Genomic DNA, 26,154 nt, shown 5'->3' with positions numbered 1-26,154 from the left:
TCATGAACTTTCTAGCAAATGTTACATTCTACGTGACTTGAGACATTTATTATTCATTAAGTTAACTAAATCTAAATCAGTGCAATCATTTTAGATCTCTAAGTTAATGAGACATTGCATTACATGAGGGACTGAGAGGTGTGTGCAGCAGGTAGCATCGCTGTGAAACAGACAATGCAGAGTGTGCAGTAAGTAAGCATCGCTGTGAGGTGGACTGGGAGGAGTGTGCGGTGAGTTAGCATTGCTGTGAGCTGGACTGGGAGGAGTATGCAGGGATTCAGCATCGCTGTGAGGTGGAATGGGAGGAGTGAGCAGGAAGACAGCATCGCTGTGAAACAGACTATGAAGAGTGTGTGGTGAGTCAGCATCGCTGTGAGGTGGAATGGGAGGAGTGTGTGGTGAGTCAGCATTGCTGTGAGCTGGACTGGGAGGAGTGTGCAGGGAGTCAGCATCTCTGTGAGCTGGACTGGGATGAATGTGCAGTGAGTCAGCATCGCTGTGAGCTGGACTGGGACGAATGTGCTGTGAGTCAGCATCGCTGTGAGCTGGACTGGAAGGAGTTTGCAGCAAGTTGGAATTGATGTGACAAAGACTGAGCAAAATAGAGTTGGGGCATGTGCTTCTGAAACAGCACCAGACAGCAGCTTCAAATCAAGCAAGTGAGAATGCTGAACCAGCAACTTCTCAAACTATGTAGGAGAATGGGTCGGTAGCTTCTTAAAGTGATGAGATGGCCTGTGTTAGGCTGGTGACAACAGGTGATAAAAACAGGCAGGAGACAGACACTTCAGCCTATTTCTACCTGTTAGAGCCCACGTGTGATAGCAGAGGAAAACAGTTCGGGAATTGGTCGGTACATCTTCTGTGTCTTTTGATTGACCAAATGGTTTAAATCAGAAGATCTTGTTGCAGCTGAACAGAACAGTTAGGAAATTCACTTTTAAAATAGTTAATATCCAAATCAATTAATGAAATAGATTGAAGGTGGCTGGGAAGGCAATGTATTACAGCTGTGGAATGTAGAAGCAGGTGGATTCCAGCTCAGTCCATGGTAACCATGTCTACAGCAAGTGGTGTCAGCTTGAGGAACCTTGGCTCAAAGTCAATGAGCCGCTGTGAGGTGGAATGGGAGGAGAGTGCTGAGCTGCAGACACTGTGACACACCAGGGAGAGGAAGAGTTACCTGGACAGTGAGATTAAGGAGGCATTCACACCCTGTGAATTAATTCTATCATATTGGGTCCATGGTCAGGTGTGATTGTAGGTAAGGCAGGTATGGAAATCCAGAAGTTACATTTTGGAGGAATCTCAGCCAATGTCCTTGTCCAACAGGTACAAGGCTCTTGCTCCCAGTGTGGACGAGGGCACAGACTGAAGGGAGAATGTGTGAGCTGACCACAGCACTGTAGTCCTGAGTGCAATTCAAGTAGTGGAAGAAATGTAGTAGTAATAGGGATAGCTTACTTAGGGGCATAGATATTGCTCTATGCATCAAAGGCAAAGAGTTCCAAAGATTGTGCTGTCTCTCTGGTGCCATGGTTCAGGATATCTCTGGGGTGGGGAGGAGATTGGAGTGGCGAGGCAAGTCTCCAGTTGTTATGGTCCATTATAGGTACCAAGGACATGGATAGGACGAGGAAAAGCATTCTGCTGACAGATTATTTGCAACATGGGCTTAAATTAAAAAGCAGAACGATGAAGATAATCTCTGGATTACTACCTTAACCATGTGCAAATTGGTGTTCGGTAAATAAAATTAGACAGGTAAATGCGTGACTCAAAGATTGGTGTGGGAGAAATGGGTTCCAATTAATGGGGCATTGGCACTGTGCTGTGGAAAGAGAGAGCTGTTCCATTGGGACAGGCTTCAACTGAACAATAATGGGGCCAGTGTTCTGGTGAATTGTGCAGCTAGGGTTATAGATATGGATTTAAACTTATTAGTGGGTGACATTCAATTGAAGAGAAGTTTAAGAACTGAAAAAATGAAATAAGAGAGCACTAGTGCAGGGTAAGGAAGAGGTGGACAATAATGAAGTGTGTCAAGAAGGAGTAGAAAGTATATGCAAAAGAGTGCAGCAGAAATTAGAATCAGAGATAGAGTAATACAGCATTGGCAAAAATTTAAAGCTTAAGGCTCTTTATCTGAATGCACGCACCATTTGTTGCAAGATACATGAATTGATGGCACAAATTGAAATAAGTTAAAATGACTTGGTAGCTATTCCTAAGATTGTGTTCAGTTCTGGTCACCCAGTTACAGGAAGAATATTATCAAACTGGAAAAGGTTCAGAAGAGAATTTCCAGAATGTTGTCGGGTACGGAAGGTTTGAGTTATAAAGAAAGGCTGGATAGGCTGGGACGTTTTTCACTGCAACGTAGGGTGTTCAGAGGCAACCTTATCTAAGTTTATAAAATAATGAGGTATAGGTAGAGTGAATTGTAGGTGTCTTTTCCCGAGGATGGGGGATTCAAGGCCGGGGGCACATTTTTAAGGTGAGAGGAGAGATTTAAAAAAGACACGAGGGTCGATTTATTTTACACAGAGGGAGGTTTGGGTGTGGAATGAACTGAGGAAGTGGTGAATGTAGGTACAGTTACAACATTTAAAAGACATTTGGATAGATATATGCATAGGAAAGGTTTGGAGGGAAATGGGCCAGGAGCAGGCAGGTGGGACTAGTTTTGTTTGGGATTATGTTTTTCATGCACTGGTTGGACCAAAGGGTCTGTTTCCGTGCTCTCTGACTCTGTGTTTACAGAGTGGTTAAGACTGACAACTCAAGGGTATTTGACATTCCAGAAAACAGGCGAAAAGGAAAATTTGTTCATTCACGAGAGAGTCAGTCAGTGGTGAGCAGTGCAATAGATTGTGACATTGAATTAGTTTGGGTGGAAAGAAATAGTAAGGGAAAGAAGTCATGGTTGGAAGTTGCCTATAGGCCCCTGAAGAGATGCCTCATGGTCAACTAAAATGTAATTCAGCAACTAATGGAGACACATAAGAAGGACACTACAATTATCATGGGTGATTTTATCTGCATACTAACTGGATAAATCAGATGAGAAGGCTAACATGGAAGACAAATGTCTGGAGTATATCAGAATTGCTTCTTTGTGCAGAATGTTGTAGAACCTACTGGGAACAGCCTTTTTTAGATCTAGAAATGTGTAACAAGCTAGGATTAATAAAACATAGAGTCATAGAGATGTACAGCATGGAAACAGACCCTTCGATCCAACCCGTCCATGCTGACCAGATATCCCAACCCAATCTAGTCCCACCTGCCAGCACCCGGCCCATATCTCTCCAAACCCTTCCTATTCATATATCCATCCAGATGCCTCTTGAATGTTGCAATTGTACAGCCTCCACCACATCCTCTGGCAGCTCATTCCATACACGTACCACTCTCTGCGTGAAAAAGTTGCCACTTCTTACAGTTAACATCCTATAGAGGGTAGAAATTCCATATTGTAGAACTTCGAATTCAGTCTGAGGGAGAGCAACTTAGATCTCATACCAGTGACCTCAACTTAAATAAGGGCAGTTACAGAGGGATGTAGAAAGAGTTGTCTAAAGGCAGCTGGGAAAATAGACTGAGGAGAAAGTCAATGAATGAGCAGTGCTGTATATTTCAGTAGCTATTTCATCAGCATAAATGTATTCATGTCGAAAAGGACTCAATGAGAAGGATGGATCACTCATTGTTAATAAAGCTTGTCAAGGAGACTATCCAATCAAATAATATGCAAAACAGCAAAAACTAGTGGTTGACCAGAGGTTTAGGAAGCTTTTAAGAACCAGCAGCTGATGACTAAAACCTAATAAAGGAGGAGAAAATTGATGATGAAAATAAATATAAACAGCAAGCCCTTCTATATGTATATAAAAAGAGAATAGCTGAGTGTGACATCCCTGGAGGATGCAATTGAGGAATTAATAAGATTTAATGGCAGATAATTTAAACCAATATTTTGCACTGGTTTTCATAGCGGAGGACACTATAAACAGTTCAAAGATAATAGATAAGCAAGGTGCCAATGGGATGAAAGATCTTGTAATAGTCTCTATCACGAGAGACAAAGTATTTGCTAAATTAAGGGACTAAGTACGTCAGGGCTTGAGGGTCTGCATCCAAGGGTTTTAAAGGAAGTGGCTGCAGAAATAGTGAAGGCATTGCTCGAAATATTCCAGAATTCACTGGAATCTCAAAGGGTTTGTTTGCATTAAGCTTATTTAAATGTCCTGCTTTATTTTCCTCAACAATAGACTCAAGCTTTCTCCCAACAACTTTGGGATGCCAGTGGATCAGAAAGCTGATAACAATGTCGCCAAACTCATGAACTGGTGCTAGGAACACTAATTAGATATTAATAACCTAGAGTTGGTTTACAAGGCATAATTTCAAAAAATTAAGATGACATAAAACACAGAAGTATTTTGAAGTGAGAAGAATAGAGATCAAGAGGACACAGAGAGGCTGCTGGAATGAGTCAACAAATGGCAGATGAAATTTAATGCACAGATCTGTGAAATGATGTACTTTGATAGGAAGGGCGACAAAATAAATGGTTCAATTCTAAAAAGGATGCAGGAGCTGAGATTTTACGTGCAAAATCATTAAAGGTGACAGGGTAGTTTGAGAAAGTGGTTCAAAAACCATGGAGTCCTGATATGATGAACCTGTATAAAACACTCATTTGACCCTAACTTGAGTTTTATGTCAAATTTTTGAAACTGCACTGGAAAAATGTGCAACTTTTAGATAGGATATAAAGAGAACTGAAGATAAAAGTACAGTGCTACAGAGAAAAGGTAGAGGAATGGGACCAGCTAAGTTGCCCTTATAGCGAGAGCTGGAATGGTCACTATATTCTATTAGCTTATAGTGGTCAATTGAGCATGATACCAAATCCTATAGTGTCTATGTAAACAAATACCCAACCATGAGGTACCTTCAGAGGTGAGGGGAAAACAGCAGGAATACAAATCTATTCTATACAGCAGAAGTAACACAATTTTATGCAATAAACTGAGATCTAACTGGCAGGAATGTAACAATAGTCAACCGAACTTACATTTGAAGAAGCTTCCTATAATCACATTGTTGATCTTTTGCTAACTCCTTGGTTTTTTTAATAATCTCATCTATGGCTGACCTTGAACTTTATACACTAGACTTTATACACTGCCTGATTTAACAAACCTTTCAAAATCCGGGCATGCTTGACAGAAACATACCATCAATACAGGCTGACATCATATTTATTTCTCACATAAATCTTGTTATGTTTTCATACTCGGGGAAATTCATTGTTTCTATAGGTCACTAGCAAACAGACTTTATACTTTATATATGATCTGCCTTTACTTTAGTCAGGTGAAAAATACAAGAATTATTACTTATCTATTGAAGCTGTTTCATTTTTGTTTAAAACAATCACTTCAAAAAGATCTATTAAACAAACTACAACCCATGATTAAATGAAAATGTGAACTTTCTATTTCTTTCATATTACCTTGTCTTTTATGCTCTGATATATATTTAATGTTGGGTAGTGTGACTTTTACTTCAGTCCAATGTACCGACTCGCATTTCCAACTCTACCATTCCTGCTGCATTGTGTGCTCCCTGTCCCTTTCCAGTATTGATGACAGAATCTTTAGTTTTCAAAATCCTAAACTCTGAACTCTCTCACTTAACCACTCAGCCTTGCAAAATCTCTCAGTTGCTTCAAAACCTACTTTTTCAATTCTGCCTTCAGTCATCTTTCCAAACACTTGTTTGCTTGATCACTGTCCATGTCATCACTTGTTTCCCTGGCAACATCACCTGCATCTCCCTTTTTGAAAAATGCTTTGGAGCATTTTTCAAAATTAGAAAGACTATTTAATCAGAGGGTGATGTCACTATGACCATGTAAAATACTCCAGCGTCTTTTCTCTACTGAAAACTGCTTCTTAAACCACTCTCCCCTGTTTCAAACAACCACACATCTAACAGTAAGTATGAGGAGTTCATGGCCTTCTTTGTTATTAAGATTACAACAGTCTGATCAGCTTTCTTCATTTCCTGCCTTCTACCAGGCCACCAATCTAACCATCCTTTACAGCTCCCTCTGCCCCAGCGCTGAATTCCATTTTTCTCTAGTTCCTCCACAAATTCCCATGCCTTTTCTCAGTTCACACTATCTTCATAAGACACATCTCCCACTCTCCTTTTTCTGACTAAATAGCTGACTGGTAACTTCCACTTTTGGACCCCATGTTAGCTGGTAATGTTCACAGTTCTCTCCAAGAACAGTCTCAATTTCCTTTAAAATTACTGCAATCACCTCTCTTCTTAAAAAGAAACCCAATCCTAATGTCCTTGCAATTACCATCCTATCTCCAACCTCTCTTCCCAAACACCTTGCTTCCATTTCGTTTGGAACAAAATATTTGAGTAATGTTTTCACCCCGCCACAGTATCGAAACAACTTTTATCAACACCCCAAATGGCATCCTATTTGATTGTGACAAAGGTAAACTACCCCTCCTCTCTCTGTTGGCCTGCCTGTAGCTTTTGATATGAATAACCATGCTGTCCTCCCCCAAATGTGTCTCCACCAAAGTCCAGCTGGATGAAACTACATTCAGCTGGCACCGTTCTTATTTATCTAACTGCAACAACTTGCAATGTCTTTTTTTCCTCCTCCTACACCATTGCCTCTTGTGTTCCACAAGGGTCCATCCAATGTCCCTCCTATTATTGTTTGTGCACCACATTAGTTTTCACAAGTATGTTAATAATACCCAGCTGTACCTCACCATAAACTCTAGTGAATCTTTATTCTGTTGGTAAATTATTAAATTGCTTATCCAGCATTCAGTACTGGATGACCAGAAATTTCCTTGATTAAATCATGGGAAGGTCAAAGCAACTGTCTTCGGTTCCCAAATTGTAAACTCAGTTCCCTAGCCAATGACTTTATCTTGCTCCCAGGCAAAAGTCTGAGACTCAACCAGATTGTTCATAAACTTGGTATCTTATTCAACTCTGTGTAAAGTTTCTGATCACGTACTCATAGGACTGCCTACGTCCAGCTTTGTATCATCTCCCAGCTTCACCCCTGCCTCGGCCCATCCTCTGTTGACACTCTCACTCATTCTTTGTTAGTTCTAGACTCAACTACTCCAATAAATTCCTGGCTGATCTACCACATTCAACCCTCGGTGAATTCACTTTCTCAACATCTCCCTTGTCTTTCACTGTAAGGTACACTTTGAAATCTACCTCTGAACACTCTTTTGACTATGCATGGCTTGGTATTTCAATTTGCTTTGAAACACTTCTGTGAAAAACTTTGGGAAGTTTTATTACATTGCAGACACTATATAAATATAAGTTGTTTTTTGCTAATAGGAAAGGAATTGGTAAAGGTTGAGAATCTTCCACTATCCTATTACAGAGCAATTGTAAACCAACCCATTTATAAAGAGTTAATTTACTCTTGAAGGTTACAGTTTCCAGAGACATTATCTGAGATTTGATACCATGCTCAAGCAGCCTTAGAAATGAGCCTTGAAAGAATAATATACTGCAGGGATGAAATCACAACTGATTCTGATCCTCTCAGGAGCCAACATCTACACAGCTATGTTTTCAAGTAGAATCACTTGCTAGAGACCAGGACTGGGATCCAACCTCAGACACCAGAATCCCAGTTTCCATAAAAATAAATTTGTATGTGTTAATCTAAGGGGCTGAAAAGATTTTCAAAAAGATTTGACCTTCAGATCATTTGAAGACACTTTCTTCACATAACTGGAATATTTCCTTCATGAGCCACTGAGTCCACGACGAGCATAATATATGCACTGAAGAGTCTGGAACTGAGATTTGAAGGCCAGGAAGATTCCAGACTTTTTTCTCTGCTGTATTAACTTATATTGAAAAGGAAAGGCTACAATTGGTCAAGGGGGGGTGGGGGGGGGGGGGTGGGGGGGTGAAGTCACTGAGGATCGTGTTCCTCCTATCTATCCAGCAGCCAACGCTGGAAAGACTGTATGTGTTTAGTATCTGTGGTTGTATTATAGTTATCTGTGACATTCTGTAAACATGTATACCCTGTTCTTCCCAAAGTGAAGAATAATCACATGGTTGGAGGGATTATGAAGTACTTGACATGTACAGATACACACTCTGAGTTCACCTTGTGAAGAAGAAATTTGTTTTTTTTTTAATTAGATTAGATTAGATTAGATTACTTACAGTGTGGAAACAGGCCCTTCGGCCCAACAAGTCCACACCGACCCGCCGAAGCGTAACCCACCCATACCCCTACATTTACCCCTACCCCTACATTTACCCCTTTACCTAACACTACGGGCAATTTAGCATGGCCAATTCACCTGACTTGCACATCTTTGGACTGTGGGAGGAAACCGGAGCCCCCGGAGGAAACCCACGCAGACACGGGGAGAACGTGCAAACTCCACACAGTCAGTCGCCTGAGTCGGGAATTGAACCCGGGTCTCTGGCGCTGCGAGGCAGCAGTGCTAACCACTGTGCCACCGTGCCGCCCACACCGCTTGTGCAGCACCACACAAGCCTTGTTTATTTCAAGGGACAGAACATTATCATTGGACATCATCTGCAGAGCATGAATGGGTATATTTGAGAAACCTGTACAGTTTGTGTAAACTATGTTGTCTGCCCCAAGGGAAATAAGAATCCATATAAGACCACTTGATCAATGCTGCACATTATCTCCCAGTGTCTTCATGAGAAGATCTTGAGGAAAACATAAGTCACTTGTTTTGTGTGTGAATGTCAGAAAAAGGTAATTCCCCCCAGTTCATAGATGCCTTTACCATTTTCATTAGTTAATATAGATTGATTGAATGCTTATTGATACTCAAGTATGGAAAACAGGAAATGCATCAACATATCAACATATGGACAGGGACAGTTCTTGGTTCAATTCAATGCTGAAATTAGTTCTGTTTAGATCGAGGTAGGCAGCTCTACATTCAGTTGCAGCATCGCTTGGCTGACAACAGGAAAATCAGCCAAGATTCCTGTTCACTGCCCAATTGGAAATTCCTGTGTATGGGAAGTCAGGTGACAAAGAACTGAATTTGCCTTATTTCCCTTTCTTATTGCAAATGCCCAAGAACGCCTGCAGATTTAGTTCACACCTGGATCAAGGCTACTTGGACAATGAGCATCCATGAAATCCCAGCAAACAGTCAATGCTTTAACACCTCTGGAGAAAATAAGGGTAAGAAAACTGAACAGAAATAAAAGCTAACATGCATGTATGCTTCTTAAATAGCTGTTTATATTTCCAATATTCTTACCTGCGGTTACTTCAATTTCACCAGCGGTTTCATTGGCTCTTGGTGCCATGAGTGGGGGTATGTAAGGGGGCCCTGAGAACAATCTTGAACCAAGAAATGGAGGTGGTGAATAATAAGGTGAGTGCAGTCCACAACCATTATCTCGCATCTATGAAAAATGCAAATCAGACTGTATTATTGGAAGCAGCTCCCTGTGGGAATGCCAATGAAATAAATAAGATGTAGGCTTCATTCACTAGAACTGCAAAGTTATTGCAATCACTGCTACTAAATAGAAATCTTCCTTCCTACTTCCATCTGAACTGTAAGGAGCAAAATATTTTTTCATATCTGGAATGAGTTCAAATCCAGCACGGTACTAAACTGAACATAACTTAGTACTCAATTGTCAATGTTAGTCAGGGATTGCTGATGTGAGCACAGGAAAATATTAAACTATACTGGCATGGTAAGTGGTGTCTTATTGACGTTGTAATTATTGTGCATTGTCAGGGGAACTTTTAATTTGAATCTAATTTACTTATTTATTTTATTTGAATGCTGTAGTTAACTTGACCATTTTCAATGGAGACACTAGATCTGCAAGGTGGAAATAATTCCATTTCCTACACTTGTATCCTTCAACTGATCAGTACAAAGTAAAAGCGTAGCTTATATTTGCTTTGTAAGCTTTCTGAGATACAATGTAAACTAAACAGTAGATTTCAGGTATGTCCAGAATTATATTAAAGTGGTTGATAAGAGGCATTTTGAGGTATCTTGTGAACACAAGTGACGAAAGTTGCCTGATACAATGAATCTGCAGTTTGTCAAGTCTTACTTCACAGAAGACCTATTTTTATTATTTCCTTGTGTGGTTATAGTCACTTTAGTTTGCCTTTTGTTTGTTGACCAAATGTGTGTTGTTGACTAAGCAGGAACAAAGTGCTGCTATTTTTAATTTTTTTTTTAATTTTAGGCAGAATCTTATACATGCCTGAATGATTTGGACTACATTAAGAAATATGGTGGAATTGTGTAAGAAGTCCACATGCCCCATCTCTACACCAAAAGCAACCTTTTACATCTTTTAAGCAAGTTCCAGGTGTCAAGGTGTGATTCTTGCGAGGGAGCAGTGAGTTGCCTACTCAGGAGAATTATTGCTTGTTAACAACCTATTCATGCACATCTCACCTCCATTACCATACAGCTTCCCATCCTAGAATGCACTGGGAGCAAACTAGGCACTGAGAATTCTCCACATGGAAGTCAAAGTGGGGGACCTGATGACCTCAGGTCACTACTTGCTCCAAGGGACCTCCATATTGGTCAGCATGAAAAAGTATCTTCAGACACAATCCGTGTGCACCAACCACATGCACTGCTCCTCTACAGACCCTGGCATTCAATATTTGCCATATCCTGAAAACTCTCATGCCATCTCCCCAATCCAATTGCAGGACACTTGGAAAGTACAAACCTGCAGTGCAGGACGTTGTAGCAACTAACGTTGGGAGGCTGCTGCAAAGACACTTTACATGCTCAATGACTAGACCAGGTTGCATCCCCAGGCAGATTTCTTGTTCTCTCAACATTCATTCACAGCATTCCTGCCTTGCTATGCCAATTATGCAATCACACAGCCAAGCAGCTGGTCTTGCTGTGCAGCAGTCCCCAGTCAAGGAGAGTAAGTACATCTTGCAATCTCGTACCTGCACCGTGTGCCAGCAGTTTACGTGGCAAACATACTTGCTTGCTTCGTGTCTCAAAGCTTTAGGTGAGTAATCCTCAGCGACATCCATGGAGGCACCTATAAGTCAGGGGTCCTGGCACAGAGCAACCGCTAATACCAGTCCAGTGCATGATTGGGGCCTCACTGTCATGTTGAGATAGAGTCTGGAAGCCACTCACTGGAGACTGTCCATTGTCGCCTTTTATCGTGCTGGAAATCAAAACTACAAACTTGATTGAGTTTTTTTGAAGAAGTAACAAAGGATTGACGAGAGCAGACCTGTGGACGTGATCCATATGGACTTCAGTAAGGCATTCGACAAGGTTCCCCATGGGAGAGTGGCTAGCAAGGTTAGATCTCATGGAATACAGGGAGAACTAGCCATTTGGATACAGAACTGGCTCAAAGATAGAAGACAGAGAGTGGTGGTGGAGGGTTGCATTTCAGACTGGAGGCCTGTGATCAGTGGTGTACCACAAGGATCGGTGCTGGGTCCACTGCTTTTTGTCATTTATATAAATGATTTGGATATGAACATAGGAGGTATAGTTAGTAAGTTTGCAGATGATATCAAAATTGGAGGTGTAATGGACAGCGAAGAAGGTTACCTCAGACTACAACGGGATCTTAGTCAGATGGCCAATGGGCTGAGGAGTGGCAGATGGAGTTTAATTCAGATAAATGCGAGGTGCTGCATTTTGGAAAGGCAAACCTTAGCAGGACTTATACACTTAATGGGAAGGTCCTGCAGAGTGTTGCTGAACAAAGAGACCTTGGCGTGCAGGTTCATAGCTCCTTGAAAGTGGAGTCACAGGTAGGTAGGATAGTGAAGAAGGCATTTGGTATGCTTTCCTTTTTTTGGTCAAAGCATTGAGTATAGGAGTTGGGAGGTCATGTTGCGGCTCTGCAGGCCATTGGTTAGGCCACTTTCGGAATATTGCAATTCTGGTCTCCTTCCTATTGGAAGGTTGTTGTGAAACTTGAAAGGGTTCAGAAAAGATTTAAAAGGATGTTGCTAGGGTAGGACGATTTGAACTATAGGGAGAGGCTGAATAGGCTGGGCTGTTTCCCTGGAGTGTCAGAGGCTGGGGTGATCTTATAGAGGTTTATAAAATCATGAGAGGCATGGATAGGATAAATAGAAAAAGTCTTTTCCCTGGTGTAGGGGAGTCCAGAACTAGAGAGCATAGGTTTAGCATGAGAGGGGAAAGATATAAAAGGAACCTATGGGGCCATTTTTTCACAGAGGGTGGTGCGTTTACGGTTTATAGAATGAGCTGCAAAAGGAAGTGGTGGAGGCTGGTACAATTACAGCATTTTAAAGGCATCTGGGCGGTTTAGAGGTATATGGGCCAAGTGCTAGCAAATGGGACTAGTTTACGTTGGGATTTCTGGTCAGCATGGATGAATTGGACTGAAGTGTCTGTTTCCGTGCTGTAAATCTCTATGACTCTATGACAATGAGAAAGAAAGTGGTTTGACCTGTGAGGGAGGGATTTACACAACCCACCAATGTTAGGTCTTCTGGAGGATAGTGCAAGAGATTTTGTGCATTATCAGATCTGTGGGGTCCCTAATCCATAGCGATCCTAATGCATTCGCTATCTCTGTGCTGTACACTCTCTGCCCCATGCATAACTGACCACTTCATTCACTTCATTTACAAACAGAGGCCATGGCAAGAATAAGAATGTTTGACCACCGAGGGGCAACGGTGCCAGCAGGAGCCATGACCTTGCTACAGCACGATCTCAACACTGACATCAATCCATGATGCACCCTGTATGGACATCAAGGTAAGCAACATACTGGCATTGTTACATTTAGGGATACACAAGGACTCAAATAAATGTAACATAAAATGAATAAAAAGATCCAAAGTGATCTTTTATAAACCACTGCGCTTTCACTCATGCAACCCGAATGTAATTTTTCTTTCGTTCCCTCCCATCATATTTTACCCTTGTCCCAGGTTGTGGGGGGGGGGGGGGGAAGTTGCTGCCTAGTGGGGTGGCCTGTTGTCCTTGAGGTTTGGTTGAGTGACCACAGGGATTGTGTGGTGTGAATGGCCAGTCATGCTGAGGGTCTTCTTGCCAGATGCAGATGGATCCTCCTTGGCTTGAACTTCCATGGATTGGAGAGGGTCAGGCACTGGGGGGAGGTGCAAGACCCAGTCAGTGAGAGTATTAGAGCATGAGACTTGATGGGAAATTGGTGCAATAGCATAGACTGTCAATGTGAGGTACCAGAGTACAGTGTGGTACCCTGGCGGAACGCAGAAGTGTCCAGAGTCTAGATTTCTGACTAGCCTATATGTGACTCTTCCTCTTCCTCAAGTCCCTAGCTCCCTGAGGGGTAGGGGCACCTGGAGTGATTGACAGGTTCCTCATCCCCTTGTGACCATTCCCTCTATCCTGACAACCAATGGCCTGAACAATAGCGTGCATCTGTATGTGCACTCTGTGACAGTGCTGGACCTGGCTGTCCATGGAAGCTGATGGGCGATCACGTGCTTGAGGCAGTTGGGTCCCTGTTGCGAAGCTGCTCTCCTCCAGCCTCTGGGCTATGAGGGCCATTGCCTCCCATATCTCTGTCTGTTGCTCCTGTTCTTTCCTCTGCTTATGGATCAAGTCCCTGATTGCCGACACCAGAGGGCCCTCCCTTGCCTGGTCTGTGGTGTATCACCAACTGGAGTATTTCTTCCTCAGCGAGCTACAGAGCTGCCACAGTCAGATGCTCACCAGACTGTGCTCCCAAACTTTCAAAGCACGGCGTTCCCACCAAGTTGTCAGTACCTGAGCTGTTGAAGGTGCAAGGGACAACCTTGTCAATTCTTCCTGTGAGCCCTCAGCAATCAAAGAAATGATTTCTGGTGGAGCAGGCTGTTTCTCCACCAGGGGGCATAGACATCCTGCTGGTACCTGCAAGCAACAGGGGAGAGAAGGCGGAGTCCCAGTGGTTAAAGGTGGTGTGCAATGAATGACGCTGACAGTAGCATTACTGGGAGATAGTTTCAATGAAGTGAAGAACGATACTTATCCTGTTGGCAGGACATTGATGTCTCTGCATCCCTACAGGAGTGATTCTAGTCTTCTCCAGTAAGGTCCAGGATTCTTTCCTCATAATAGGTGAAAAGGCTGATTTTGTCAACCCTTCACTTGTCTTTCCGTTCTATTGTGGGCTGTCTTCTCCTGGAATGAGAGAAAAAGAGAGTGATTGAGTGAACTAAAAGTAGGTGGCAGCTGTTAGTGCTGATGGAGGTGGTCAAAGGTAACAAGGTGTTTAGCCTACCAGGTAGGCACTGCAGGGACCATGCAAGATCAACGGTCTGGAAGGTCGAAGGGGTAAACGAGAGTGAGAAAAGATGCTGAAAGTAAAAGTGAGAATGGCAATGCATGAGAATTGATGGGAGATTGGTGCAAAAGTATTGAGGTACCACAGAGAACAATGTGGTACCCTGGCAGAATGCAGACATAGAGGCATTTTTGCAATCCCTTTTGATCCTGATAATGTTACTAAATTCTCATGATTCATCATGACCTGGGATTTCACATCCTTATGTAACTGCTATCGCTTCCTGCTATATAGTTGTGTACCTCTGTTCCATTTCCATAAAAATCTTGATGTAAAACTACCAGTTCTCTCAGGTCATCAGTTTGCACTTGGAGAAGTTCTGCTCTGCAGTCACAGTCATTATAGTGTGCATCTGGATTGTTTTGTGGTCCTGGGTTCAAATCCCGCCATAGCAGATGGTGGAATTTGAATTTTTTAAAACAAAAATCTGAAATTAAGAATCTTCTGTTGACCATGAAACCATTGCTGATTGTCAGAAAAGCCCATCCAGCTCTCAAATAGCCTTCAGGGAAGAAAATCTGCCATCCTCACCTGGTCTGGCCTACATGTGACACCAGACCACAGCAATGTGGTTAACTCTCAACTGCTCTCTGAAGTGACCTAGCAAGCCATTCCATTCAAGCTAGCTAGGGACAAGCAATACATGCTGATCAGCCAGCAACGCACATGTAGAACAAGTGAATTTATACATAAAAGAAAGAACTAGAATTTCAGAGAAAATAACTTCTCCTTCATTATCTGATAATGTGCAATCTATCCCTGACTCCAATATCACTGCTAGCTTTTTTTTTCTATTGTTCTGTTATGTGCTGAGTAAAATTGGCTAAGTTAAACTTTCGCATTTGATTCACCATTCCTAAGAAGTTAAAAATCACAGAACACCAGGTTATAGTCCAATAGGTTTATTTGAAAGTACAAGCTTTCAAATGCTGCTTACTGCTTTTTAACTTAGTCCACCCCAGCCCAACAGTGGTACCTCCACGTAATTCCTAAGTAGCACAATGCTGGAGATTCGCTGGCTTGTATCTTCTTTGAACAACATGCTGCCTTGTTCTTGAATTATGTCCAAGAAAGGTAATTGTTCTCAAGAATTGGCATTTCTTATTTAGTCTAAGTCCTCTTGCAATGCTCTTAACACTTCTATGATCTTCTAGTCATCTTCCTTTCACCATGCACTAGGATATTACCCATATGGTCAATGCTCTCTATTCCCTTCCAGTATTATTGACATTGATCTTTGGAAAATCTCTGATGCAGAGGTTGAAGCAAAACTGCCCAAGTGATGTAATGAATATATAACGTGAGGGGGCCAGTGTTGGACTGGGGTGAACAAGATTGGAAGTCACATGACACCAGATTCTAGTGCACCAGGTTTATTTAAAATCAGAAGCTTTTGGAGCACTGCTCCTTCATCAGGTGAGGAAGCAGCTGTCCAAAAGCTGGTGATTTTAAATAGACCTGTTGGACTATGACCTGGTGTCATAATGAATATAGTCAGCAATCTTGACTCATAGTCTAGAGATGTGTACCAGAACCAACTGTTTGCGTCCAATTTTGCAAGAAACCTGCTTGTTGCTAATTTGGCCAACCTGTCATCAGTTGACAAAATAGGATTGATTTTTCTTTCAGCTCCTTTTAACTGAGTGATATCCACATAGAATCTTAGTTCTCTATTTGGCTTGGGAACAGTTAGTAGCCCGAGATAAAAACAATGACTGCAGATGCTGGAAACCAGATTCTGGATTAGTGGTGCTGGAAGAGTACAGCAGTTCAGGCAGCATCTGAGGAGCAGTAAAATCAATGTTTCGGGCAAAAGCCCTCTTGATGAAGGGCTTTTGCCCGAAACGTCGATATTACTGCAGTTAGTAGCCATGACCATCAATGTGACTGTTCTGTCACTGGCAGTATGATGCCACTTACAGCATGCTGTTTTAGCTTTCCCATCAAAAAATAAGGAATTTTCCTGGGAGTAGAAAGCAGATGGGCTTAGCATTTCCTTGCAGAACAATGTGATACTCATGCTTCAATTTTCCTCCCTCTGAATAGCTTTAGAAATTCTTGCCAGAATTCTCTCATGTTTTCATTCTGGAGAGCTGTATCCATACTTTCATTTAAGAAACCAAGTCAATTACAAATATTTCAGTTCAATAATGGCGTATTCTGATTCTTCCATATATAGAGTGTTTCACTAACATCTTGTACTTTGTGATTGAGTTTTATGATGCTTTGAACACACAACTGAAGATCTGTGCCTCCTGGATCTTGGAGTTTTGTTATCCGGTCTGACTCTTACAGATTTCAGCAAAGGAAAAGTCCTGCAAGAGAGAAATTCCCAGGAAAATGGAAATCAATACAACAAGGGAAACAAAATTAAGAAACTAGTGAAGAAGAATAACACTTAAGACACCATTGCAAAGTGAGGTCAAGGAGTCTGGAGCATCAACTTTAAGGCATCAACTGGAAAACTGTTAGCCAACATTGAAACAGCTGCTCCCATGTCAAATGTAAATTGTTTCAAACCCTTATACCTTCAAGTTGATGCTCCAGACTCCTTGACCTCACCTTACAATGGTGTCTTGTTATTCTCCTTCACTAGTTTCTTAATTTTGTTTTCCTTGTTGTATTGATTTCCATTTTCCTGGGAATTTCTCTCTTGCAGGACTTTTCCTTTGCTTCTGTGGTGATGAAGGTCCTGCTATCTTGCAGGACTTCTCAAGTAGTCTAATAGACCACATTCCCAACATCTCACGTCCCTCTGCTGGACATTCATTGTGCTACTGTTCTGCTTTGACATATATCTTCTACAAATTAATATGGTTGATGATGTTGATTCACACTACTTTTGGCAGACTGTCAGGACAGTCGACCCATTTGACCGTGTTAGGAGAAATCAGATGTTTCATCACAGAACTGACCAGTCTTGGATCCTGGTTTCTACCCGCTTGATGAATTAGCTTGCCTGTTCAACATTAGATCCTTCTTGGATTGGACAAGGTCTGAGAATGTTTGTTTTTTTTACCTGCAACATCCTGCTAAATGGTATAAGTCCACCTCTACTCCTCCATTTTCTGAGCTCACTGTTTGTATTTTGCCCTTTTTATAACTAACTTTCTTTTAGAGCTAAAGTGGCATCAAATGTTTTAAACAATGTGCTATACTCTGTAACACCTTCTTTCAAGTTTTTTTTCTTATTGTGGCATCATCAACCATTGAACCCAAATATGTAAAAATGGGTTGATTTGGATTTGCTGATCCTTTGAGGACAAGCCTGATACAGTTCTCTAACATTGAAACTGCTGCTTCCAGAACTCCTCCTTCTGTCTTCATTGGGACTCTCCATGTTTTTAATGGCTCTTGTAATTTGGTTTTCTTTTCTTTTTGTCAAAGTGTTCTGTTTCAATGTTTAAAACTCTGGAGTGCTGCCAGTTTCTGGCTTAGTGTTAAAGTCCTCTTATGTTCTTTTTCTGCCTGTGGTCCTGTGTTCAAAGTCTTGAGCTTCTTTTGAGGTCTCCCTTGCTGCCACCATGCTTTATTCAAAGCTAACATAGTTAGACACTTCTCCTTATTCCTCTGGACTGTACGTGTTTATACACACACACACTATCTCATGCTGTTGGCTCCTTATCCTTGAGTGAGGTTCTTCCTCTGCTGATGAAGAGGAAGGGGAGCCACCAGCAGAGACACATCCATGGACAGCAACTTAAACAGAGTGGGAACCACCTGTGGAGACACATCTCCACATTTCCAACTGCAAAGCATCCAATCAGAAAAAACAATCAAGATCAGACATCAGAAGGCAATAGGTGTGTGATTGGCTGGTGAGTATTTTCCATTTCATTCTTATCTAAGCTAGGAAATATCAATCAGGGTCATTATTAAAACATTAAGCAGTTATAATAACTAACAAGTAAGCAACTGCTGAATACTAACTCATTATTTTTTAATTTGTACTTTTGAGTAAGATTCAGTTCCACCAGTAAAGTGTACTCAAATTTGTAAAATGTAAATCTTCTCAACCTTGAAGTATCAGGTCACCTGGCTGGAACTTAGAACAAAGTGGTTAACATCAGTTCAGTTTCTAAGATTTAAAATAGAACATAGAACATAGAACAATACAGCACAGAACAGGCCCTACAGGAACTGGCGGTAGGGTAATAAAATTTAGAAAAAATAGAAAATAAAAAACATATCAAATCATTTAGTAGTTAATTGAAAAAATTATTCAGGATACAGTGTAAGTGATGTGTTGCGATTATGGTATGTGGGAGTTCCTTGACACCAGTGTGACTCGGAGAAAACACGTCTGCAATAAGTGTTTACAACTCAAGTGGCTTTGGTTCAGTCTATAAGCTGACGGCCAAACTGCAGACACTACAAAACATCAGGGAGGGGGAAAATTACCAAGTGGTCACTCCCTGCAAGACAAGGTTTCCTTGTTTGGCCAGGAAAAGAAGGATGTGACTGAGTGAAGCAACTTAGGGGACCCAGGGGACAGTTCTTAGCATGTTTTCAGGTTGGTTCTGGAGCCAATCAGGTTATTCTGAACCTGACACTGTGAAGTGAGATTAATAATCTCAAAAGGGAAACAATGATAACATGATTGAATTTTGCAATTAGTTTCAGGAAGAGAAGTGTGGGTCCAAGACAAGTACAATGTATTTTAAAGTTAAATTGGGGCAGTTAGGAAAGAATGAAAGCAAAACTGGCAGGCATGAACTGGCCAACAATATTAAGGAATAGATCCATGAAGATGCAGTGGCAGATAGTTAAAGGGATATTTCAAAACACACACAATCAACATACTCGAACAAGAAAGAAGCATTTCAAGGGGAGGACCCACCATTCATGGTTAACTATGACAGTTAAAGATAGTATCAAATGAAAAATCATATAAATATGCAAAGGTTGGAGGGGTGGGGGCAAGTCTCGAAGACTGGACAGAATGCAGAAAACAGTGAAGAATGGTTAAAAGGTTAATAAAGAGAGGGGAAAAAAGCAGCACAAGAGAAAGCTAGACAGACATATGAAAATGGATAGTAATAATCTCTAGATATTTTTAAAAAATAGTTACCAAAATGTGTGGTTGGCCTATAGAAAGTGAGATTAGATAATTAATAACGAGAAATGAGATGGTGAATGAATTGTAAAGGCTCTGTAAAGGTATTTTGCACCAGTCTCACAATAGGAACACAAATAACACCCCAGAAATAGGTACAAGTCAGGAAATAGAAGTCGTTGGGTGGGGGCGCGGGGGGGGGGGAACTAAAGAAAAATACAATCACTGGGGAAGAGATACTGAGCAAATTGCTGGAGCTACAAGTTGACTCGTTTTAATCCTGATGGATTTCATTTTTGGGAGTTAAAAATGGCTAGTAAGACAGTTGATGCGTTGATTTTAAGTTTTCAAAGTTCTCTAGATTCAATGAAGGTTTCATTAGATGGTAAATCAGCAAATTTAGCTGCTTTATTTGAAAAGGGAGGGAGAGAAAGACAGAAAGAAGGTAGCTAACTATTATTAAATATGTGGCAGGGCACTTAGAAAAGTTCAACATAATGAATTAGAATCAAAATAGTTCTGTGAAAGGGAAATCAGAATTTTTCCTAACTCTAATTATTCCTAATTTATGTTTGTATTCGTAAACTGTCTGACTGATGTCAAAGTCATGTCATCTTCATCATTTACATAGAGTCATACAGCACGGAAATTCAGTCCAACTAGTCTATGCCAAACATATTCCCAAACTAAACTAGTCCCACTTGCCTGCTCCTGGCCCATATCTCTCTAAACCTTTCCTATTCATCTAATTATCCAAATTTCTTTTAAATATTGTGATTGTACTCATCCACCACGTCCTCAGGAAGTTCATTCCACTCGTGAACCACCCTGTGTTAAAAATTTGCCTCTCATGTCTTTTTTAAATTTCTCTCTTCTCACCTTAAAAATGTGCCCCTTGTCTTGAAATTCCCCAATGGCTAGGGAAAAGACACCTACCATTAACTCTATTTATACCCCTCATTATTTTATAAACTTCTTTAAGGTCATCTCCTATGGTCCAGTGAAGAAAGTCCCAGCCTTTCTTTATAACTCAAACATTCCACACCTGGCAACATCCCCTGGTAAATCTCTTCTACCCCTCTCCAGCTTAATAATATCCTTCCTATAACTATTATTCTATTACACTACAATAAAAAGATGTACAAATCATTTTAAAAATATCTTTTGGTCTTAGAGTAGTTTCATTTATTTTATTGAGATGTGTAAGTCCTCACTTTGAGATATCCTCAAAGATAAATAATTAAATGTAAGGGATTCACTGAAGGTATGCAGAAACAAGAAAACCTGTCTACACAAATGATTCGGATGAATCACCTGACAATCACCTGATGAAGGAGCGTCGCTCCGAAAGCTAGTGTGCTTCCAATTAAACCTGTTGGACTATAACCTGGTGTTGTGTGATTTTTAACAGTCTACACAAAAGTTGCAACAGTTGGGAGAATTGAATTCAGAATCTTTCTCTGCAGTGTCATCCACTGGCCACAACTCGCAACTACATTGTTACAACCAACTATAGTTTTAAGGATTTAATTCTACATATCTATATTAGTAGCTTCAATGTTAATTGTTGTCATAAAAGTGTGATAAATAACAGCATTAATTTGGAAAGGAAGTTTGTGCATGAACAGGATTTTTAACAATATATTGGTTGATTTTCTGTGGACTTGCACATTGGGAATCTTAAGGTGAAAAGACAAGTGACAAGATCTTTTGATCATGGAATACAGATTAAATTCCCAGTTCAAAAAATTATCTTTTTTATAATCAATTGGTAGAAAGAATAAGAAAAGTGATATAAAGTCAATTTAATGTTGAAAAGGGGTTACATGTACACTTTAAAGGTAGTTGGACAGGTTGAAAAAAATTGCTTTAGTAAAGTAAATGTTTATGGAATCTTTGACTTTGTAAACATAGGTATAAAGTAAACAAGCAAGGAAAATTTCAAACTTTTAGAAATCACAGGTGAGGCCTCAGCAGGAGCATTATAGCCACCTCTGTGCAACATACTTTAGGAAGGATGTCATGGTCTGAGAAAAGGATGCAGAGGAGATTTACAAGAATATTACCGGGAACACGTGATATCTGCTACATGAACAGACTAGACAAACCTGGATTGCTGTCCTTAGAGACGTTTAAAAAGGGATTGGGTTGGGGTGTTCCAAATCTAGAAGGGCAGTGATAAAGTAAATAAAGACCAAATATTTTTGTGGCAGAAGGGCAAGTAACCGGAGGATACAACTTTACGGTAATGGGCAAACAAGTCAGAGGCAAGTTGAGTTCTTTGAATCCAGTGAGTTGTAATCAGGAGGGCAGTGTCAGAGAGAATGATAGAAGTTGATTAGAGTTTACAAACAAAACCTGGATAATGACTTGAAAATGAAAAATATGTAGGTCTGTGGAGAAAGGGATTAATTAGAATACCTCTTCGAAACAGCCAGAATAGGCTTGATTTTATCCCATTTTGTGCTGTTTCATTGTTAGATAGAAGGAAACCTGTATGTGGAGACCAAACTATTTTATTGCCTCAGAAAAGTATTGAAAAGGGATGCTCAGTATTAAATCCTGAAATGTAAATGTTCAGCCCACATTTTCCATCTTTAGAAATGTGAATAACATTCCACCATTTGGCTGAAAGTGGTATCATAAATGATCGGTGTACTTAGTGTCTTACCAACATGGGGTTTGGATGGAATGCTCCAAGGCTTCCTTGGACTGGCCTGAAGCTGCCTCTTGAGGCACACATCCCAGTTGGCATGGGAGCTCCTTTGTAGCCTGCTTGGTTCATTGGAAAGCCCATGGAGAAGGGGTGATAACTGTAGACACTACTGCAATATCCTGTATACAGCTTCGGTGGCAAGATATTCCGGTAAAAGCCACCACTCATAGAATTCCTCTCTGCTTGCTCTTTACTGGTGGTGGAAACCTCCTGGTATAAAGCAGGATGATCTAAATATAGAGAAAAGTACTCTCAACAAATCAATTCAACGCTCAATCAAACTATTACAAGGCAAAGAAACTAAGCTGTATAACTAAAAGTCAGGAGGTACTACAAGCTGAATTTATTGCCTTCCCAGTTACAATGGTCCTGGGTAAGTTGGAAAATTAAATAGCATTGTCACTTCTTGAACCATCTGGGATTTCTATTGCAAATGATGAATGAATATCAGAGAAAACGAGAAAGCTTTCCCATGAGGTTTGAACAGCCTGCTGAAACTTCCTGTCACGGATCATGTGTGAGAAATGGCCACATCAGAGGAAGGCAGTTCAGGGTGAACTCTAGCATAAAACACTTCACATTGCTCCTTAAATCCTTTCATAGCCTCCCCATTCCATATTTTTTAACCTAATGTGGCTACTCCCCCTCGCAAGAAGCTGTGCAAACGTGACTCTACCCTCTTATGCTGTCCTCTTGTCTGCTCCCCATTACTGTCAGCTGTGCCTTCAGCCACTGAGGTTCCATATATGACAAATCCCACTCTAAACTCCTGTCTCATCCCTTTTAAATCATTCCTGAAAATTCATCTCTTTGATCATCTCTCCCAATAATTCCTCCATTGCCTTGATATCCGTGTTTTGTTTGATTCTAGGTGAGTGAAGTAATAAGATGTGTTTATTTCAACAATAAAACCATCTAAGTTGTTTTCAAACCTTCTATTTAGATGAGTGTGTTATGCACCAGAACAGCAGAAGTTTGGGGATGTAATTGAATTGCAGTGGAAGGAGAATAGTTGGCAATGAAACGACATCTTCACCACAAGGTGTCACAGAGCTCATGTGGTTAGTGCAGTTTGTTGGAATTTCTTTAACTCAGAAGTTAACCAATCCAGACCAAGATCTTTGATTCCTTCTCAGTATCTGTCACTGTATACTGTACCCAAAATCCAGCAGTTCATTGATTTCTACAGATAATTATTAAGCCAACAGAGCCACTCCATTTTAAAAAAAAGTAATCTTGCCTATGGATTGTTTCATAAGCAAAAGACAGGTTAGTCTGACCCCCAATCCCTTACCAGGAATACCTTTCACCTGGTTCCGACCTCTGAATCTGGCAAGCTTGGGTAGCTTCCCCTTGAGTCTGGCTCTGGGGAATTGTAGGTCACTCCTGGGATGAGACGCAGGCTAGGGGCTAAATAATGGGGAGAAAGTGAGCACTGCAGATGCTGGAGCTCAGAGTCAAAAAGGGTGGTGCTGGAAAAGCACAGCCGGTCAGGCAGCATCCAAGGACACAGGAGGGTTGACGTTTCCAGCATAACCTCTTCATGAAGACCGGCTGTCCCACACTTTTTGACAGGGTAATGCCTACTTGTGTGAAACAGAGAGCACTCGGGAGGGACCGTCACCCAGTGAGGAACTAACATTTTGCTTCAAAGCTGAAATATAAAGATTGTGTCATTGTGTCTGGGTTCAGCAAAACCTTCCAAAATATACCATGCGCCTGAACAATTGCACGATTTCCAAAGTCGTTTCCTGCCACCAACTATTGTAGAAAGTTGATTATCTTTTGGACCGTTGAATTGATTTTGTGAAATGACACAAATATTGCAATTTGTTTGCTAGAACATTGCTTTTTTATCCCCCTCTCTCCAGTCTTCCCAATTTTAAGTGCCACACTCATTCCTTTTCGCGGATGAGAAGGATCGAAAACTTTGTTACAAGATAGAGGGAGTCCCACCGGCTCTGGAACAAATTGTCCAAAGACAGACGACCCCAGAACTCAAACTAACAACCTGAAACTCCCGGCCGGGGGGGGGGGGGGAGCTGGGTGGAGGGGTGAATTAGACAGGCTGTTTACTGCAGGAGAAATCACCAGGACTGACTGTAATTAGCAACAATTACAAATCACCTTCCTTCTCCGGAATCGAAGGCAGTAAACGCAGCTCTGTAACGCCCGCAGGGAGGGCAAGGTGAACAATTTGTTATCCGCCAGTGTTTCAAAAGGCAAGAGGACTTCAACCCGATGCTGTCACTCCCAGGAACTTCCAACTCTCCCCAGTATCAGAGTGAAAAATCCAAACATTCAAATACTCTGTTGGATTTCTTTTTAAAAAAGTATACATTTAAAAACGCGCTTCACGCAAAACCACTGAACTTTAAAGGTGAAAACTCCCAATGCCTTTTTTTTAGACCACTGGCCCATTCCTTTGTCAGTTGGATTTTAATGCTTTTTATAAAAGGACACATTCTGAGCAGTCCCCTTATGGGGCACAAAGGGGTATAAAAGGAGGGGGGTTTCTGCCCCCCCCCCCCCCCCCCTCCACCCCCCACTTTGTGTTACTTGCTGCTTCCATAAAAGAACATATCCAGGTGCTTACCGAAAGAGCCAGAGGTGTGCAGCACATGGGCAAGGGGAGTGTCTTTCCGGTCGCCAGTGGCCTGTCTCCCGTCCTGGCCGAGTGAGTGGCCACGCCTGTCTGGGACAGAGCGCTCTCCCTGTGGCGGCTCTGCGCTGGGGAGCTGCCCGCTGCCTTGCTCCGGGCTAGCGCTGCTGTGGCTGGGCTGTGCCGCCAGCGCGCTCTCCTCCCCGTCCCGGTCCCGGTCCCCGTCCCGGTCCCGGGAGCGCCCTCCCTCTCTCTCCCCTTCCCCTGCCTCCTCCTCCTCCTCCTCCCGCTGCTGCTGCTTGCGGAGCGCCTTCTGCGCTGCCATGATGCGCTGCCGCTCGGCGATCAGGTAGCACTTGGGGCACTGGCACCGGCGCCAGCTGCAGGCGCCGTGCCCCTTCAGGCGCACATCGAAACCGTGGTTCCTGCAGCGGGAGCACTTCGGGGTCCGGGGAGACTTCACAGCCGGCCCGGTACCCCTCTCCCCTTTACTACTCCCAGGCATCCTTCCCCTTCTCAGCCTGAGTTGGAGACTGCAACCTCCAAGAGACAGAACCCAGGGCTGCACCTGCCTGCTGGAAAACAGTTACAAATCGTACGCATTTTATACCATTTGTAACTTTCCCCAGATAGTCCCAAAATTGATACATTCCTTAAACGCCAAAGGACACCTCCTAACTCACAGGAGATCAGAACTAATCCCGATATATGAACTCAAAAATTGACTTCAGTTTCAGAGACTTTTAGATAGCTTTAAAAAAAGATTTGGGAATGACTATAAAGGGCAATCCAGTTTGAAAGGTTTTCACAAGCATTTCCAGCCACCCGTGTGGAGTTTGCACATCCTGTGTCTGCGAGGGTTTCCTCCTGGTGCTCCGGTTTCCTGACGGTGATTACAAGGAGATGGTGCTTAGGAAGGACTGTTGCATCAAAGGGATAGTATGGAAGGTGGCCCAAGAATAAGCATGAGATGTTATTCTTAGCATAAACCAGCTCCAGAAATACTCAGGCCACTTCCATTTACTGTCAGGAGCCAGGATGGGCAGACGGTCATGCAGATTACAGTTGAATCATACACACTCTCTGTTGCCCTCTGGATGGTAGGGGTGGTGCAAAGTTCCTGTAGGATATTGATGTGCCCCTGATCACTGTGAGTACAATTTGGAACACTAAAGCATACAAGGCAATTATACACTAAAACTTTGTGTTAGTTGAGGCTTTTGGACAAGGGTGAGAATAGCCCTTTATAAACTTGGTAAAGACATTCATGAAGACAAGAATGTGTTCAGCCTCATTTTTACTGGGATCAAGGACTGTAAAGTCCATTGCAAGTGCTTCTAGAGATTCTGTAATGAACCAGGGACC

At 41.8% G+C, this 26,154-nt stretch overlaps 1 protein-coding gene across 1 annotated transcript in view; it reads right to left on the bottom strand.

Annotated features, from left to right (window-relative positions):
- Window positions 1-25,294, bottom strand: part of LOC122554734 (doublesex- and mab-3-related transcription factor 1A-like) — a 34,386-nt gene extending 9,092 nt beyond the window's left edge. The window contains exons 1-4 of the mRNA XM_087990235.1: window positions 25,058-25,294; window positions 23,900-23,948; window positions 22,143-22,417; window positions 9,351-9,498 (exon numbers count right to left, since the gene is read on the bottom strand). Of these exons, the coding sequence (XP_087846361.1) occupies window positions 9,351-9,498; window positions 22,143-22,417; window positions 23,900-23,948; window positions 25,058-25,294 (709 nt within the window). The remainder of the gene's footprint in view (window positions 1-9,350; window positions 9,499-22,142; window positions 22,418-23,899; window positions 23,949-25,057) is intronic.
- Between the last annotated feature and the right edge of the window lie 860 nt (window positions 25,295-26,154).

The sequence above is a fragment of the Chiloscyllium plagiosum genome, unplaced genomic scaffold (genome assembly GCF_037043375.1).
Source record: "Chiloscyllium plagiosum isolate Xiang-an unplaced genomic scaffold, Cpla_swu_hap1 HiC_scaffold_9, whole genome shotgun sequence".
NCBI classification, from domain to species: domain Eukaryota; kingdom Metazoa; phylum Chordata; class Chondrichthyes; order Orectolobiformes; family Hemiscylliidae; genus Chiloscyllium; species Chiloscyllium plagiosum.
Note: the sequence above shows the minus strand (reverse complement) of the source record. Positions and strands in the feature narration are given on the sequence as shown.